The 19,347-nt window shown below is 45.1% G+C and overlaps 1 protein-coding gene across 1 annotated transcript in view; it reads right to left on the bottom strand.

Moving 5' to 3' along the window:
- Nucleotides 1–16,905, bottom strand: part of LOC142886006 (voltage-dependent R-type calcium channel subunit alpha-1E-like) — a 51,562-nt gene extending 34,657 nt beyond the window's left edge. Inside the window, exons 1-3 of the mRNA XM_076022885.1 lie at nt 15,965–16,905; nt 9,130–9,235; nt 8,899–9,038 (exon numbers count right to left, since the gene is read on the bottom strand). Coding sequence (XP_075879000.1) covers nt 8,899–9,038; nt 9,130–9,235; nt 15,965–16,230 — 512 coding nt within the window. The 5' untranslated portion in view covers nt 16,231–16,905. The remainder of the gene's footprint in view (nt 1–8,898; nt 9,039–9,129; nt 9,236–15,964) is intronic.
- Between the last annotated feature and the right edge of the window lie 2,442 nt (nt 16,906–19,347).

Genomic DNA, 19,347 nt, shown 5'->3' with positions numbered 1-19,347 from the left:
GAGCGTGTAACTAATCGCACACGAGCGCACCTGCCAGTCACGTAGATTGTGACACACACACAATCCATTATAGAGCATTTTCATGGCGCGCCATCAAAACCGAAAGTCGCCACATTATTGTCGCACAAAATGGTTAATTACTGTCATGTCTTTGGCTGCAATAACCGGTCAGATCGATAAAAACATCTGAAATACTTTAGACTACCAAAAGTCATCACAAATTAGGGAGAGGAGTGTAAAAAACTGTCCGAAGAACAGAGATGTTTGTGGCTGGCACAACATCTGTGATTTTATTGAAACAAAAAGGACTGTTAACAAGTTTTAACATAACTGAAAAAGTGTTTGTATGTCAGTTGAGACGTTCCCTTTACTGCATCACATAAAATGAAAAAAAAAAAAACACTTACTGATGCTTTTCCGTCCGTTTTTAAGTCTTTATCAAGCCCTTAATAAGCTTTGGCAGCTTGATAACGATCACAAAAAATTATAATCAGGTGTGTTAGTTATCTATCTATCTTTAAATGACAGTATCAGAAGGTAGAGAACAGTGTGCTGTTTGCCGTCAGGAAAACTTTGAGAACATCACAAAGCACAAACACACCTGCATGTAAATGGGAACGTTCGTTCGCAGGTGGTACTGATTATGCTAATGACGTTTTTGATTGTATTAAAGCTCCGTCACAGGCAGCCGCGCCTGCTTGCCCACGCAGATGTTTCCCCAATTTCGGAAACGGCTCTGCAAGCGTGACGGTAAAGACAGCCCGACTCTACAGGTAGCGCCCTACATATCAACAGCAGAGTTTACTTTGCCGCAGTGTCACATCCAGCTATTGCGTTTGTGTATTTGTGTGAGGCCCCACAGCTCTTGTAGGGGGTATTTTTTATATTCTACGCCTACCTAAAAATGATGCAGATGCTCATGTGCATCCTGACTTGGTGCAGATTGCATCAGGAAGACAGGAGGCAGCTGCACCGGGAAGGAACACACACCATGAAACCGCCGTTCAGACAGAGCTAGAGTTGTTGTGGCAGAATGGAAATGTGTGTCCCTGCAGTGTAATAGAGCACAGGAACTCACACGAATCACACAATCATGGGTAAGGGCAAACTTAAAATTTGAGGGTCTATTTTTCATCAAGCCTTATTTTCTGTATAGTCTTGTGAGGACAAACCTCAGACATATTCACTATCCCTCCTCTGTACACGACCAAACTGTTTTAGTCCAACCTCTCTGTCGTCTTCCCCACAGCATCTTTCCATCCTGGTAAGTCCCACAGAGAAGCTCAACCTTTGGATTCCTGCTACCTCCAGCTCAGCCTCCTGTCTTTTCTTCAGACTGCCACTCTTTGTCTCTTAAATATATGATATCTCTGCTCTGCCTTATATGCCTTTTTGTAGCACATCACACTTTCACTCTCCATCTCTTCCAACCTGCTTGCAAATAAACCAGAAACACTGCGTAAAAGGAGTCAAATAGAAGTTAGTGGAAGCTCCAGAGAATAGTAGTTTTGATAACAGTTTTTTGTACCTTTCTTTTCTTTTTACTTTTTATCTTAACCTTTTGAAAAACACATATTCGCTGGCAGAACTCTTATTGCACCCTATCTTGCTTTAGAACTCTTATTGCACCCTATCTTGCTTTAGACTGTACTCTGCTGTACTCGGTATACTTTGGATTATCTATGACAGAGGTTTTTTCAAATAACAAATTGGGTCGTAAAAAAGAAATCACTAAAATGGAAATTAATACAAAATTATTGAGAAATAATAAAAGATTAAGAAAGTGAAGCCGTGATCTTCCGTTTGTAGTGCACTGCACTGATGTGAAATATGACACGTTAGGTCGGCGTGTCTGTTTGCATTTTAAGTACCCTGTGCGTGAATCACGCTGCTGCTCCTGCCCCACACTGTATCGGAGAAAAGTTTTGCACCTACACGAGCGCTCGCTGCAGTTTGACCCAGTAGGATGGATCTTACCAAATCTTGCAGTCCCACTTTAGAGAGAGCTGCGATTCTGCAAGACGATGAATTAATAGAAGGTGGCCCACAGTGCAGTGGGTGGCATATGTGCAGCGGATTGTCTTGACGGAATAAGGGATTGTGTGGAGCAACTCCTACGGCTCAGCGCCGAATGGTTTGGTTAATATAAACCTCTCCGCCCCCGGCAGAGCTCTCTCTCATGTTTACCTCCCCAACTGGTCCTTTTTTTACCCCCGCTTTTCCTCTGAAACACACACACACACACACACACACACACACACACACTGAACAGCCCACTCCGATACTCAAAGACATTGCAGACAGTGTCCCAGCTCGAGGTATCAAGATCGTATTGGTTTACGCGTCAGCGAGCTAAATGTTTGCTCTTTGGCTGGAATGAACGTTTGATTTGGGCGAGTGATTTATTAGCCATCTGTTTGGAGGGAGATGGTGGGTGGGAGAGAGAGAGGGAGAGAGAAAGAGAGAGGTGGGGGGACGTGGAAGGAGTGAGAGAGGAAAGAGGGGCAGAGAGACAGAGAGACAGAGAAAGACAATGTTGCCTTAAAGGGATAGTTCCCCCCCTAAATTTAATAAGAGTGAGGGAAAGAATTCCACTCAATGCCAATACGAAAGCAGCCTAACGAGCAAACAAACACATAAATGAATACTCGCTCAAGATGAGGAACAAAAAAACAAAAAAAAGGCTGTGTGGGCTAAATCTCATTTCAGACCTCATTTCCACTATTCATGACTTTCACTCCGTTTTCCATATTTCTTAGGCATTTGGGGACAAATATTTTCTCGTCGGTACACTTCAAACAAAAGCAAAAATAGGTATTTTCTGAAATGCCTCCTCATTCTATGGCTACAACCGTCAATTTGCAAATATGAATCTGGGAACGAAGATCTTTAAACCATTCTGACCATGTTGTTGTCCTAAACTATTCTGTGAAACCCCATAATAGCTGCTTTGGTTATAAAACGTCAACAGAGCCTCCACTGACACAGTGCAATTTTAGGTGACCTATATCTTTTTATAACACCCTTAAATACTTTTTATGGCAGAAACACAGCTGATTGAAAGAAGCAAATGGTTAGTAAAGCTTTCCTTCCAAAAAAACATTATAAAGTATTCAGGTCAATGGACAATGTTGAGATGTGAGTAATGGAAATAATAAAAATCAGGGGTACATTGCACTAATTTACATTGGCATCTAGCAGCGATAAAGCGGGAAAATTTCTCATTTTTCTTTTTTTTTTTTGGCTTGAAGCTCTGGTTTGTCTCCTGTGGACGGCAAAAGCCAAATGCGGCACGCTGCTCTCTGGCGAGGGTTCAACGGTGACATCAGAGTCGCTCAAAAAGCTGCTTCAGCACCGACTCTGCATTGACACAAAACAAAATCCTGTTCCCTCAGATGAAAAATCCTTCCACCGACTCTTATCATCCGTAATGCTGACCAAGGTTTTCAAATCGTCTCTGGGTGCCTGCGGCAAAAACGATAGATGGGCGCGGATGAATGACGGCAAGAACCTTAGATGACACCATTTGCTCGGCAACCAGATTGTTGTGGCGCTATAACAACCCGCCTCCCCTAAAGGCACCATCACACCTGTGCAGTTTAATGCCACCCAGTATTTTATGCATACTATTTTCTCTCTGTGTCAGGGCCCCTTGGTCTCGGTGGTGGGAGTCGGGCTGAGGAGAGTAATCTTTTATCGGCGGTTGCTATGCAGCGATCTTGTTGACTGCACCGCAAGTCCAAATAAGAAGGACGCCATAAACATTTTTCCCCTCTTATGTGATTTCATTTTCTCCCGATGACAAGTAAACACACACGCTGCACAATGCATTGGACCCTGGAGGTATCTCCTGACTTGAATTATCTGTTTGCTGCACACAACATTGCTCCCCTGTGCATCCTCATCCATTCGGTTTAGCCGCTTATTAGAGGAACTCCATAAATACTCGGCAAGGCCTCACAACGTGCAAGGCTTTTTCAGCTTAAGCCCACCTCAGGTTCCAGGAAGACCGCTGAAAAACTGTGTGTGTGTGGGAGGGGGAGGGGCGGCTGATCTATGCAGCAAGGAGCAGCATATCCTCAACGTTGTTGTTTTTCATACATGGCTAAAATCGAGAGTAGAATATTTTTTTTATAATAATTAATTTTAACAGAAATTTTTATTAATAAATAAACTGGAAAAAATGGACACAGTACAATAAAAGACCTCAAACGTGACGGCCCTGCTGGGAAATTAAAGCTTTGATTTTTTTTTTATTTTCTTTTTAGTCATTTTGGAAATATGACATTGTGGAGTGGATTTTAATCATTTACTGGAGCACATTTGGTACAAACATCACAGTCTGTCTATAAATTAAATTCTCACCTAACAGCTGCTTGCTCAAAATTCAATTTGCAAAGGGAAATTGCCAGTTTGGGGAAGTGCGCGAGTGAAGCCTGGCACAGCCCTCTTTCAGTTATCGCCCCCTCTCCGCTCTCCCCCGCCCCTCCACCACCACCGCCCCAACCCTCGACCAACTTGCGCTCCTAATTTGACTGAATTTAATTTCAATGTAAGTTCCAGCTCGCATCAGGGCCGCTTTCATCTCAGCGCAGCGACTCATCTCTTCCGATCAGGTGGAGGAGCGGACTGCGTAAACACCCTCCACGTCGGCTTTGTTCGGCGGCCCACTCGCCTTCTCCGACCAGATGGAGGGAGGAAGGATGGAGGGGGGAGGAGAAGAGACGGTCACTGTCCACGAAGCTGCGCGCCCACTTAATTGAGGATCACAAGTCGGATTGGCCCTCTCGGGATGTCATGCTCATCGTATTCTGACACATGCGCGCAGGACTTGGAAATCAAGGGTGCGGGGAAGCGAAGAGAAAGGACATTGACGTATTTTATGGGGCTTTTCAAAGAAAACTTGTGAGCACATTAGGCCCAATGCACAACCCACGTCTGGAGGCAGGAAAGTCTATCTTGTCTTTTAACTTTATTTTGCAGTTTTGCGTTAACAAACATCGAACATACAAACGTGGACATACAAAGAAAGAGCATCCCCCCATTTATAGAATTCTACAAATTCTATAAATGGACTCCAGGCCAAGGTGAAAGTTTGAGAGTCTGCCTTGTCTTTATCTGCGAGAGGAACCATTGACCAGGGGAGCAGCAGGGCTGGAAGCCTCGACAGCCTGACCTGGGGTCGGGGTCCTCAGTCACCACAGTAACAGCTCAGGGGGACACGTCCACGCCTGCTGCGTCTGAACTCATCAATCGATCAGACAGCAGATGGGAAATAAGATTGGAGAGGACAGGTCTGTCCTGTGCGTGCATGCGTGTGTTTGTGTCTATGTGTGTGTGTGTGTGTGTGTGTGTGTGTGTGCGTGTGCGTGTGTGTGTGAGTAAAAGAGAGTGGGTGTGTGCGACTGCCAAGCAGGCAGACGGTGTTGTTGGCTAAAACACACCGAGTAGTAGCACGTTTGGCTGGCACACCGCACATGCGCATACAAACACACAACACACACATGCACGCGCACACACACACAATGATACATCAACCAAGTTGTAGTTTTTGCTCCCTTTGAAGCAGGATAGCAGAAGAGGAAAAAAAACATCTTCTTCTAGAAAAACAAAGCAGTCTCAGGTGAAAAGGAAACATGAGGGAAAATATAAAGTTGTGTTAGTTGAAAGATCACCAAGTTTTGCCTCGCTGCCTGATATCACACGTGATGTGATCAATGTCAGGCTTTCGAGTTTTCTCTGTGGCCCCACTTGCAGCGGCGATAGAGAGGAAAAAGTCAGACACACTGACAGGGACGGAGATGGATGGCACCTGTTTGGACAGCGACGCTGCCTCCGTTTCACTTCACTCAGTGCTGCTCCAGGTGTCAGAAATGTGCTACATGCACATTTCTCCACCAGTTACCACCACCACAATAAGGCAACAGTCAGAAACGCAAAAAGGACATTTAAATGATGTATAATAAAAAATATCTAAATCTTCAAAAAAAAAAAACACATCATATTTTACTCTCGTTGAGCTTGACTGTTTCCAGCTGTATGTTTTGGTGCACAGCAAAAGAGGTAAAGTACTGTGGACTTCAAGGACTTCAGGGAGCTCACTATCAGTTCAAGGGACATGCGGTGCAGTGAATTCATGCATAATGAATAATAGTAGATACTTTTAGACTTTTGACTTTATGATCGTTTACAATGGTGTGCTTTTTTGTATTTCACAAAAAGGTTGTATACAGTGTTATTTAAGATTGTTCTTGCTGCTCTTTCTTTCTTTACGGTGAAAGTTGTTTTTGCCGTTTGTGCACTCGTATTGCCACTTTTGTCATTTCACTGCACATCCAGCATGAGCATATGACAGATAAAGTTCATGAATCTTGAATCATGGAAAAAAAGCATTGACGACACGGCGCTGGATTTTGCCTGCACAACCTAACACTGCCACTGTTGTGTCTCTTTAACCACAAAGTGTGTGGCAGCAGTGACACTGCTCCTTGAGGTGGGCGTCGCCCGCTGCCAACCGGTGTTGGTCTAATGGCGGGCTCGGCTAGCGAGCCGGCTGCCAAGGAAGGTGCCAATTAGCCCGTTGGACTGCGCCTGAAGGCATCCTTCTCATTGTCCCCAGCCTCGTCCCTCTCTGCTCCTTTCCGGCCGCGGCTGCCGCGCCACTCCCGTCACTGCGACGGCTCCAGAAAAGTCGCAGACGCTGAATCACAGCGCAACCTCGACTGCCACCCCATAATGAACCGCGACAACTGGTGCCATCCAGCTTTTCAGACCTCACTCCCACTCATCCTCTCGGTGTAATACGGACAATCTTGAAACACCGAGGCAGCCCGCAGAGGTAATCATGGCCTTCCGGCATCCACACCACGAGCAAGTGATGCTGTAATTACACACGTTCACACAAATATCGACGGGTGAGTCAGGGTCGCTGGCTTTGTTGTTATAGCTCAGGCACGTTTTTTTTTTTTTTTTTTTAATCCTTGACATGGAAATAATTCCACAGCTGAGCTAAAACCGTGTTACTGATGCGGTCTTTGGCAAAAACAAACAAAAAAGCTGAACACAATGTGGGTGATTTTAGAAGTGAACTGCAGGTGAAATGTGCTGAATTGAATTAAATCAAACTAGACTAAAATGAGGCATAAAGTGCTTCTCACTGTTGCCAATTGATGGAGGGAGATTTCAGGACCGAGTTCCTAGGACCCAGGTAAGTGGTTCTCCATTAATTTAATGAAGGGCTTAACAAACAGGTGCTCTAACAAATGACTGAAAGCACAAACACGTCTATTTGTGCTAATGAAGCTAATTAGCGATGTTTATGAATAATAAGTCAGGTGTTTCTTTCCATGTCTTTGGATGTTTTTGGCCTTGGGAGGCCTCTTTAATTATGGCCTGATCAACGGCACAGGTGACTCGTCCGATATAATTTTTATGCCTTCATTAGCTCTCTAATAAAGGGGTCTCTAGCGGCGGGCTCTGGCTGGGTGTGTGTGCATTCCGTGTGCTTCCAGCCAGACATTTGGGGGGGAGAAAAAAAAGGTGAGAGCTATTTGATTAATTTTAATTTTTTCTCTGTGGCTAGAATTATAATTTGGAGAGGGCTCTGTCTGTGGCTCCCTTTATTACCATGAATATTAATAAAATTAAACCAGGAGGTCTATTACCTCCGTATCAAGAGCTCCTCTTTAAATCACCGTCAAAAACTGTCAGGTCAATGCACTGAAGATAAAATGAAAAGAAGGTCAATAGCTGTTTTTTTTTTATTTTTTTTACATGACTTACAAAACTTCCTCTTTATCATTAAGCCATTTGTATTAGGATGTGCACTTATCTCTTGAGGACTCAGAATGAATTCCATGTGCCCACCCTGACAGGCCTTGCTCCCTTTTTACCCTGCTGTGGACAATCTTATTTCAAACCCGTCCACCAGAGTTGGAAGCCTCAATTTCCGTCAGACTTCGGCTGAGCAACAGGGTAAACACATGACTTTCCCTGCCTTCCTCTCTGTTCCTGCCAGCCCTGCATCCTTCCTCTCTCCTGCAGCGAGAGGAGGATCGTTACCGAACCCAGTTCGGCTCATCAATAATTAAAGAAAAAAAAATCATGTAGAATTCTCTAAGAACGCTCTTTGTAGTTACGGCGCTCTGAAATGATTAATATTACATCAGCGCTCACGTGAGCGCCGTGCGTCCGCCGTCGTACAAAAGAGAGAGGTGCTGGGGTTAATCCAACCTCATCAGCCTCCGCCTCTCCAAACCGTAAACATTTCCCTGCTCCGGTGGCGAGGTGCAGACCTCCTTTGAGAGGCTGCGAGCAGCTAAAAACAGCCTGTTTGATGTCCCACCGCAGGAAAGACAAGCTGATAAACCTGGAAGCTGCCCTGGTGAATGATGTTTGTGTGTGTGTGTGCACAGAGTCAAAGTGATGGATGACAAGTTACGGAGCCCTGGCAACAATATGCAACAGCTTCATTTTGCGTTGAAAGCCTGTCAACGACATTGCAGGTCCAACTGCTATTGCAACAGGGCCAGGATCTTTACAGAATGATGGGGTGACAGTTTAAAATTCAAATTAAGATTGAAATGAATGAAGGGATGAAATAAAAGTTATCTTCACGCTTCAGCTTGGCCGTGACAACAGGAAGATGGAGTTCGAAGTTCTCTAATTGTTCCCCAATCTGTCTCCAATTGCACCTAATCGGCAAAACTTAATTAAAACTTTCCTCTCAAACCAGCTGTAAACAGAGAGACGTCCATTCCAATGAGCATATAAGCAAAGACGTCTGCAGATGTATCGTGTCAAATTAATTCTGCATCGGGTGAAAGGTGGAATCAGAACCTCGGCACACCTCAGAACCTCAGAACACACACACATACACACACACACAATTTTACTCACCCGCTAAGGACCACAATAAAGTCCATGACGTTCCAACCGTTCCTGAGGTAGGATCCTTTATGGAACACGAAGCCCAGTGCAATGATCTTTATCCCGGCCTCGAAACAGAACATTCCGATGAAGTAGGGCTCCGTCTTCTCCTGCACACACATCAAGAGACCGAGTCTGAGCCACTGGCCAGTGAGAGTGAGGGTCTGACCACAGAGGCGTCTCCGGGCAGGCGAGTCTCACCAGTCTCTTGGACATGGGCGTTTTGTCTTCTCCGGGAAGGTGCTGCTCCAGGGCCAAGACGATGCAGTTGGCGATGATGGTGGTGAGGATCATGTACTCGAACGGAGTGGGAGGTTGAAGTTAAGGGACTTTCAACTGATCCAAAGGCTGACATGCAGTGTTTTCTGACACCTAAACTTGATATATATGATATAAACACCTTTTCGCCTCTTTTCACCTACATATCACCTATATCAGCTTTACCTCCCTAATTTATCTAATGAATCACTTTTTGCCATGACTCTAATCCACTTATGTGTTTCAGCCACTCCTATATATTTCTCTTCACTTTCTCACTGTGAACTTCTGGCTTCAAAGCATCTTCACCTTGGTTACTTCCAAGGCTCCTTCATGCTTCACTTGGCAAGTCTTGCTTAAAAAAATGAGCCCCCCCCCCCATCACCCGCTACGATCAGCTATTAATTATAAAAGCAAATTGAACTAAATGAGTGTCACCGTGTTCCCTCATTTATCCCCCCTCAATGAAATTACAGTGTGTAATTCTGTCCTGCTTCTGCATCTTTTCCTTCAGATGTCCTGTACCGCAATGGCTCCTCGAGTGTGTGTTTAGTATTCTACAGTGCTCCCTCTTTTGTTGCCTGACACTTTTGCTTGCTACCCGCTTTAATGAGGCAGCTTTGTCTTTTTCACCCCCCGATTTCCAGTGTTTAACCAGATGCCGTTGATTCCTCGCTTCTGGTCATCCCACACGTAAGGTTTACATAAAAGTAGGCAGCCAGGAAAAAGAGGAAGCACCAAACAGGTTTCTAGGTCACTGTAAAGTAGGATTTGACCCCCTCGTAGCAACACAACGACAACAAACGTGCAGAGTGCCATAAAGGTAAACCAACTACCAGCCCTTGCGAGGCGCAGTTTGCCTGTGCGTGCTATGAATAGAAAAGATTCAGATACAGAGTTGGGGAGGGGTTGAGTTAATCACACTAAATCAGTCCCAACAGCCCTGCAATTACAGTGTCATGTAAGCGTAGAGAGGCAGGCTAATACTCGGTCCCCTCTGTATGAAACAGAATTAACCAGGCATGTTAGCAGTCCTGAGGCTGCGAACACAACCAGACGGGGCCGGCTGTACCTTTTCTGGGGTCAGCTGACACACTGACACACACACACCAGATGGATGATCAACGAGTGGGCCAGAGACTCGGTGTCAGAAACAGGGTCAGTCCTGCGGGAGTCGGCACCAGTTGTCGGTTCAACTCTGACGGCACAGAGGTTGAGCGAAGCGGCAGTCGTGCTCTTTCTCTAAAATGGTGTGTGTGGGCGCCACCCTCGCCCTCCCTGCTGCCGGCTATGTGCGTGCAGAAGAGTAGGAAGCCAGGGAGCTTAAATCCGCAGCGCGGAGATGTAGAGGGAGAGCAAGGAGGCAGAGATAACAGGAGAGAAGGACGCTGGAGAAAGTGATAAGAAGGGTGGAGGCTGATCAGTGCAGGAGGAGGAGATGATGCCTGCGTGGAGTCTTGTGAAACCAGTGGGTGAGCAGCGGCGGGAGCAGAAGGAGGAGGAGGAAGAAGAAGAAGGAAGAAGAAGAAGAAGCAATGAGACCAAATAAAGCTGAGATTGATGTTGCGCTGGCAGCTGCAACCCGCAGGGTTACTCAGGGACAAGTGAGCAGCGAGAAGCTAAACAGGCCAAACACGCTGTTACTCCCACCAGCCAAGTCAGACTTAAACAAAGCTGCAAATGTACTCATTGACTTCATTTAGTTAATTGTTGAGGGTTTTGTTTTGTTTTTTAACTTGGAGGAACAGCATAGGAATTATCAGGGACTATGTGACTGCAGGTTGTAAATAGTTAAATCTATATTCGAAAAAACAGCATCATTTCAGCCACAGCAGCAGCACTCGGAGGCGATCGCCACTGGCCACACCCAGCGCTCCAAACACACAGGACAAAACAGGAAAGAGTTGGCGTGTGGGAGGGGTGAAGGGAGAGAGACGGAGGGAGGGACAGAGAGAGGGAGCGAGAGAGGGAGAGAGTGAGGTAAGAAGGGGGAGGAAAGGAAGAGAAGACAGAGGTATCCACGGCAACAGGCCCCTCTTCAAGCCAAAAGTCAATGCCGGACACATGCAGACAAGCATTCATAGGCAGGCCAGACACACACACACACACACACACACACATACACACACACACACACACACACACACACACACACACACACACACACACACTATGATGAGATCAGAATATGTAACTGTAAGGCAATGACTTTGTAATAGATGTCAATATTTCTTTTTGTGCGTAGAAAGTGGAACATAATACCTATTGTGTCTCAGAATAAGAAACGCATATAATATGATATGATATAAACATTGATATGAATGACAATAGTGTAATGATTACTTTACAATTGTCTTATTACTTAAAAAAAAATCTTAAGTCCGTGTGATGACTGATGAGTGAATGATGATTAGATCACAAAGTGGGACTTTACAGGACATTTAGCTTTTTTTTTTTCCACTTGTGAGTTAAAATATTAAACTGGATCTGTCAATGGGACCTCTACAGTGTTTGGTATAAGATTCTCAAGAATCTGAGGGTAAACGATCTCAAACTTTAAACACATTGAACCGTTTTGGTCGTTTCAGTTGAGTGCAGTGCAACTAACATATTCAACAAGTGTCTTTAAACATAATCCACTCTGTGCTGCGAGCTCTTCTTGTGTGTGTGTGTGTGTGTGTGTGTGTGTGTGTGTGTGTGTGTGTTAGTGTCTGTGTCTGTATGCGACACAGCGATCACGGATCGTCTATCTCGTGAGCAATCCTGTGAGTCACAGTGACGCTGGCCCTCTGCCTCGATTCCTCAAGCATGCGCGTAAAAATAGATTTGGAGCCCAAGAGTGAGGCTGTGCGCGTCTGCGAATACACATGAACCCAGATTGGATCCAAAACCCCTGTGATTATTATTACATCGAGGTGAAAATCAAAATGACTCACAGACATCTGAGCCACAGACATTATTGGAAATCTCTGAATTATCAGTCGCTTGCATGTGTGTGTGTGTGTGTGTGTGTGTGTGCGTGTGCGTGTGCGTGTGTGTGTGTGTGCGCGCCTGCGTGTGTGTACATGTGTTATAGGGTGAAGAATGACATCGAGTGCGCTAACTATGAGTTAAGCCAGTGTGTCATCGGTGTCGGGAGTATAATGAAAGCTGTTTAAGCCAGAGGAATGGAAACACAGATACATTTAAGACTCACATTATTAAGGACTCAATCTGTGCCGTTATTGGAATCGACAAGATAAAAGGCGGAGCCTGCGATCCAATTCAGCGGACTGCATCAAACGTCTCAAATTCCACAATAGCCCCACACCTCAATGGTCAGTTGGAGGCGAGGATAAATGCAGCTATAGCTCAGTTTGCCCTGAGAGTAACCTGTGTATCCTGTGTTACCACAGAACCTCATACTGCTCTAACACACCGCACAGCCCCCTGGTAGAAATACTGTATATAGGGCAGAGCTGTGGACTGGAACTGAATACAACACAAGCTAATTTTTTTGAGGGGGTCAGTGTAGTGTCATAATATGAAAAAGCTGGAAAAAGTTGGAATCAGCTTTGCTATATTTCCATTTTTCATTTAGATGAGTGAAATCAAAATGAGACATGAGCAGGCATAGAATTTGCTGTTAAAGATGTTAAAGATCTTGGAATGAGAAATGTGTTTTTTTAAAGAAGAAGAAAGAAAACGGTTAGATAAAAGTCTGGTTGTCTTGTCTTGTTTCAATAACACCAACCAAACAAACAAAATATCTGGTTTACCCGTCACAGCGTAAAGTCTGACGACCGGCAAGCGTGAGGTCTTTTCCGTGTGCTCTGATGAAACAAACTATTAAATCCACAAATCAATTATTCACAGGTATACCTTCTCAATGGGTAACTTCCCGCCACAGGGGAGCCCAGTGGGGATCAGACAGGAGGAGCAGCTGCCACTCCTCACCCGGCCCGCCTCGCTCTACTCAGGCCGTGGGGCTAATTAGCCCTGCCTCTTCCCCGCTAGGCCTCTGCATCGACTGCAGCCACAGGCAGGTCGGCTGACAATCTAATTCTCTCATTCGCTCTCTAACACCGACAGGCACGTTTTGCCACCTGACCCTCCAGCAGGAAGAGACTTGTGACTTAGGAAATGCACTTACATTTACTTATATGCAGCTCAGAGACGAAGCAAAAGCGTATTATTAACAAATAACAAAAAGTTATTTGGCACTCAGCAAAAGGAGCCTCTCGCAGTGACAGTCGGGAGCTCCAAATGCACAGACAACCTTTTGTGATGCACTGCTGAGATCCTTAATGTGTGTTTAAACTTGTGTCTGCACCAAATTATCTCCCCCGCCGACTAAGAGAAGAATCAAGATGATAGCTTTGGCAAGCAGCGGACACAATTCAAGGTGATTTTTCACCTCTACAAAGGACTGTAAAGGTCCAGTGTGTAACATTAATGCTGTTTGATAAAATGGAACACAAATTGCATGGAGTTGGGATCGTTTAAGATCAGAATAACATTGCTCAAAGGTCAGCATGTGTACAAGGCTCATACTATTTAAAAAAAAAAAGAAAAAGGTGCAATCAGAAAGAAAGCCATGTCCACTTGAGGTAACATACAAAAAAATTAAACCATCTAAATGTATAATTAGACATTAGTCAAAAAAATATTTTTCTATGATAGCTGGACATTCTCCTGAAAATAACAGTGAACGTCACTCTTTTGCTTTCTATACTGTGCATGGGTGTTAGGATTTGCACAATGCGCACTGAACAGAGAGCCGCTGACAGCAACAGCGGGACATGGGATCGAAACAGAGCAACACTCAGCTCGGCATCACTTTAATCAAAATAATATTAGCAAACAATAAAAGGCAGCATAACCGAATGAATAACGACTTGCTGTAATACCATACGACGTGGCGATCAGACATTATTACGTACAATTCCTGTTAATGTCTCTTAATCAGATACAGAAGAGTCCATTAGTTGTAATGAGATGCCCCCACCATAACTGCACATTAACCTGGAGGTGGTTCAGTCTGACTCGCTTCCTTCTTGGTCAATGCAGCAAATGCTGCAACTGCTGCTTAAGGTAAACTGTCTTATTCTATATGTCAAACTGCAGGACCGGCCTAGTTGTGTTTTCCACTAAAAATATCTGTTCACAGGGGGGCCTCAGCCCCGTTTCCACAGCTGTTGACTGAAACGCATCCCCTTTTCTATTTTCTGACCGCATCAATGGGTGGGCAAACTATGAAACAACAACAATAGGCGCCTGGTCGGTCGGCCGGCAATAGACATCATTCTATTTGCGGGGGTTTTAAAACCAGCGGTGGCCCAGCCAGTCATGACGCTCTTGAATGGAACTAAACAATGGCTGTGAAGAGACCACACCTGGCCCAGGCACCTGGTGAGATGCACAACAGAAGCAGCAGCAGCACAAACACACAAGTGAGGGGACGTTTGCGTGCGGCTGGCCTCCTCGGCAGCAGGCAGGGGACATGATGTTGTCACTACCCTTTCAGCTATAGAATAATGAGTCATAAAGTTTGACAAAGAAGCTATGTAAATATTAATGCACTAGCAGTTCACGGAGTTAATGGATTTTTGGATGAGGAGCTACTAGAAATCTGATCGCAGTATTCACCAGCCAATAACATACACAGAAAACTGGGGTTGATCAGGTTTCAATTGTGGTGAATCTGCCAGCTGGCCACAATATAGAACGAAAAAGCAGAGAAAAACCACTGATGGTTTCTCGACGTCAAGACAGATGCCTACTTTTGCAATGAAATTGAGGGAGAAAAAAATGAGTGCTGAGCATGTTTGAAGATTACATGTTAACCAAGCAGTTGATGAATTTGCTCAGGATGGTACTTCTGTTGTAATGTTAGGTTTAACATCACAGGTTGTACAGAACTTGTCAGGAAGGAGAGCTAGTATGTCCACAGCAGATCCACATGACCTCTTGTTGACAGAGCAGATTCAGTGTGCTATAGGGCTCTCAAATCCACATTCTATGGAGGGGTTGGCCCCCCGCTCTATAGCCTCTCCTGTCCCTATAGAGGGACTGCTGTCAATCACTATTAAACTGCACGTGTCTCTGCATTACTGTTAAACATTATTGATAAATGCAGAACACATTTTGTTAAAATGTCAAATTTAACTTCACTTTTCTAACAATAATATACGTCTTTAGTATGTCTGAGAAACCACACCTTCACGATGTCACAGGGGGAATCAATCATCTCTGGGTCAGTGAAACCACAGCTAACCACATGTTTGTTCCTGGTGAAGACATACTTGTCTTTGTCCCTTTACCAGGACCAATAAGGCTCTATAGAGTTTACATACCGGCTGCTCTACTGGATTCTGGGATAAAAAATAAAATAAAATAAACAATAATAATAATAATAATAATAATTATATATATATATATACATATATATATATATATACGTACACAATAAAAAAAATAAAATAAACGTGCATGCAGCATCGTACAACTGAATGAAGTCAGATCCACTTTAACTTTATCATGTGTCACCGCCTCACTGAACTTCTCTGTGCCTGTCTTCAATTTCTAATTGACGTCGCTGTGTGTGCTGTCCATGGTGCTGAAACTAAGTACCCTCGCACAATGCGGCCGCAGATGCTTCATGGAAAAAAAAAAAAAAACATTTACGGGCATGTGTTTATTTTTGTGTTGATGCAGATCGACCCCATGCGTGGGTGTGTTATTTCGTGCACGTCTCACCGTCTCTTGACCCTCCGCGGCAAACAACCTGAAAGGATATGGCCACTCAGTGATTTTCTTGGCGTACTTCCTGACTACGTTGTCCTCGCCGAAAATGAAGAGGGACCTGTTGACGGTGAAGCAGTTCTCCCTGACCGGTATGGGGTTGTACAAGGCCATGGTGCGAGCACGCTGCGCTTTGGTCTGCTTGAAGGCTGGGGAGATGCCACCTGTGGACACGGCAGCCCCGTCGCGGTTCCGGTTGCGCTCGGACCCTCCGTCCCCCGAACTCAACAAGCCCGGCATGTCGTCCCCGAAGCGGGCCATCCTGTCGGAAAAGCAAAACCAAAAGAAGGAAAGAAAAGGGGGGAAAACCCCGGAGAGGGAGTACACTGTGAGAGTGGAGACGGAGAGGCAGGTTTGTAGTCTCCGGGAAAAAGCGGGGCGCGGTGCTGCGCTCGGTGTCACGGACCGACTTTGGCCGCTCTCAGTCCGCCATCAGTTTGAGAATCAAAGGGTTCACCAATAGTCAACTTCGGGGGGGAAAAAAAAAAAAATAGAGAGAGACGTATATTCACATTCACGCATTTCCCCCCCAAGTCGCTCCTTTGTGAATCCCAGTTAGAGACGCACGCGGATCCCCTGTCCTTGAAGTGCGCTATGCGTAAAAAAACAAACAAAAAAAGGTACACAAATCCAGGATGCAATTCAGTTTCTGCTCGCGTCACCATCCGCCGACGTGCACGAAGCGATTAATAGCGACTCATTTTGGCGCGCCGCGTCCTCTCTCCAGCGCTACAGCCCTCGGCTGCAACAGGTCACGTTCACAGCCAAACACTCTGCCGCCTTCGAGAGAAGGCGCGGGCACAGGTTGATCCATGGATTTTCAAACAGACGAGCCCCACTGAGTGATTCAGAGCGCATCACTGCTGTCTGCTCCCTCCACCGAGGACCACCAAACCGCCACAGCACTCTGTTCCTACTGCATGCGCAAGAGACCCGAGGGGAGGGGACTTTGGGGGGGGAGGGGGGAAACAAAAACAAGAAAATCAACAAAACTTTATTTTTTTAAAATAGACAAACAACAAAAAACAGCTATGTTTTCCACCACTAAACAACACAAACAAAAACAAGCTGACAACGATATTGCAGAGTGAAGTAACTCAAATAAGCCCAATCCGTCTGGTCTGCAGTGTGATGGTGGAGGAAGAGTCTCCCTCCTCTTCACTGTTTGAACAGGAGCAGAAGTGTCTTTCAATGCGACACACCTCTCCTAACCTCCGTCCAGTCCTCCACAAGGAGGAAGCAGATCAAACAAGCAGACTAACTGCACAGTAAACACAAACAGATGGATTTGAATGATAAAAACCACAATTATGAAGACAAATAGTCTTGGTATTTGGGCAAGAAAAAGCATAAACTGAACACAATGAGCATTTCATAGGCCATAAGAATCAGTCTGATTTTAATATCTTTGCTTTTATTATTGCAAAAATGTAGGGTTAGAGGAGACTGCATGTTGCATGTTGCAAAATGCCACTCAACCACGAGTCAAAGAGCGGAGCCACGCTGCGTTATTTACTCCGACTCGTGTTGCTTGCGGTCACGCCTCAAGCCGAGCGAAACCGAAGGGCTGGTCACGCATCACATCCGGAGGGGAGCACCTGTTGTGAGACACCCGGAGAAGGCTCGCTGGTGGAGCAGGATCTCAGCAGCAAGCATCAGTGGCTAATTACAGGGTTCAGAACCCACCATTACAAGTCACGCTAGTGAGTGGGAGTCAAGACGCTGCGAGCTGGTTGGATCTGTGATCACATCTCATTGGTTTTGTTTGTTTTTTCATCAGTAATGGAGGGGATGAAGTGGCCTTGCAGGGTTTAAATGTCATAGATACAAATCGTGACCACTCGTTGGTTCGTAACGGGGAGAGATGCGGCTCTAAATTGTGGTTCTTAGACTTTCCTGCAAAACACAAACGAGTGAGTTTTGGTTTCATCTGCGCATTCCATTATATTGGGAGTTAGTCAGATCACGTTCTCAGTTATTTTGCCCTGACGTGAGGACAAATGCATAGCAATCCAACAACTACATTTGAGTGATAAAGACTTCAGAGGGGTTTAACAGGGTGAGCAGGCAATAGCTGAAGTGCAGATGAATAGTTCCAAATTAGTATTCCTCTCATGGACATAACCGTTTAACAGGAACAAAAACAACGTCTACACTACTGAAGAAAAAGCAAAACAGTAAACAATCTTAAAAGAAAAAAAAAAAATCAATGTTTCACTCTCAACCAAAGTCATTCTCTTGGTGACCTTTTTGAAAACTGGACTATGATAACCATGTTTCGCCTGCTTCAGGCAACGCCGCATTCAAGTTGACTGATGAAGCTGAACATAAACCCGTACCACCACCACCACCACCACCATCCTGCTGTAAATCAGACACGGCCGTCGTAAACACTGCCGGGTCGTGATGGGAAGAGAAGCTGAGGGAAGGAACTACAGCGGTGACACTGACGGCTGTTTAGTGCCGTAACGAAAGCAGTGATCAATGGTCCGTGCCCACTGACTCATTAGTTCTCTAACACGTTAAGAGCATTAAAAATAGAAGACATAACAGGCAGAAAGCCTCTGACGTCTTCTCGTTAGAAACAACGGCGGTGGGACATCTAATTTGAGAACGGAGAAACAGCACCTCTGCTGAAAAAAAGCATTCCGTGTGAAACACTCGCGTCTGAGTTTGCCTTCTGCCGCGACGGCTGGTTGACACTTCTGGTGCTGATAATGGGATGTAATGTCACAAGGCTGAGCTGCAAATAAAGACCGCTGTTCAAAGAAATGGAAGGAGTGAATGGGAATTCCTGGCACAGGCCTGGAATCCAGTCATCATATGATATTGCTTTAAAATGACATGAGGCATCGAGCTGCACTTTGTTGTCTGCTAAAAAAGTTCAGCCACGTTGTGCGTGCTGGGCAAACAACAATGCAGAGGCCCGGTGCAGAGAACATCTCTTTTCATTGTTTGTATCAATTATCTTTTATTCTCACTTAAATGCATCCGACCGTTTTAGTTTGTTGTTTTTTTTCTCTTGAGGAAAACTGTATTTAGAAACCAGGCCAGGCATGTTTAATGGTAATAGGAAAGAGGAAAAGGGGAGATCAATCATAGACTGCAGAGTGACAAGTAATGTAATTAGAGGAGTGTGAGTGCTGGGAGCCAGTGTGCTAGGTTACACACACACACACACACACACACACACACACACACACACACACACACACACACACACACAGCAGAAGGAGGGATGACACAATATTTACACAGTGCCGCGATACAAACACAGACAGACGTCATGGGCAGAATGTGTGTCTGTCGATCACCTGTCAACACATTTTCATCACCGGAACACACTCAGTGGGTGGGAGGGGCCAGGAAATGCCAAAA

This window comes from Nelusetta ayraudi, unplaced genomic scaffold (assembly GCF_046127955.1).
Source record: "Nelusetta ayraudi isolate G7.1 ecotype Tasmania unplaced genomic scaffold, CSIRO-AGI_Nayr_v1 ptg000013l, whole genome shotgun sequence".
In the NCBI taxonomy this organism is placed as follows: Eukaryota; Metazoa; Chordata; class Actinopteri; order Tetraodontiformes; family Monacanthidae; genus Nelusetta; species Nelusetta ayraudi.
This window is presented reverse-complemented; position numbering and strand designations above follow the sequence as displayed.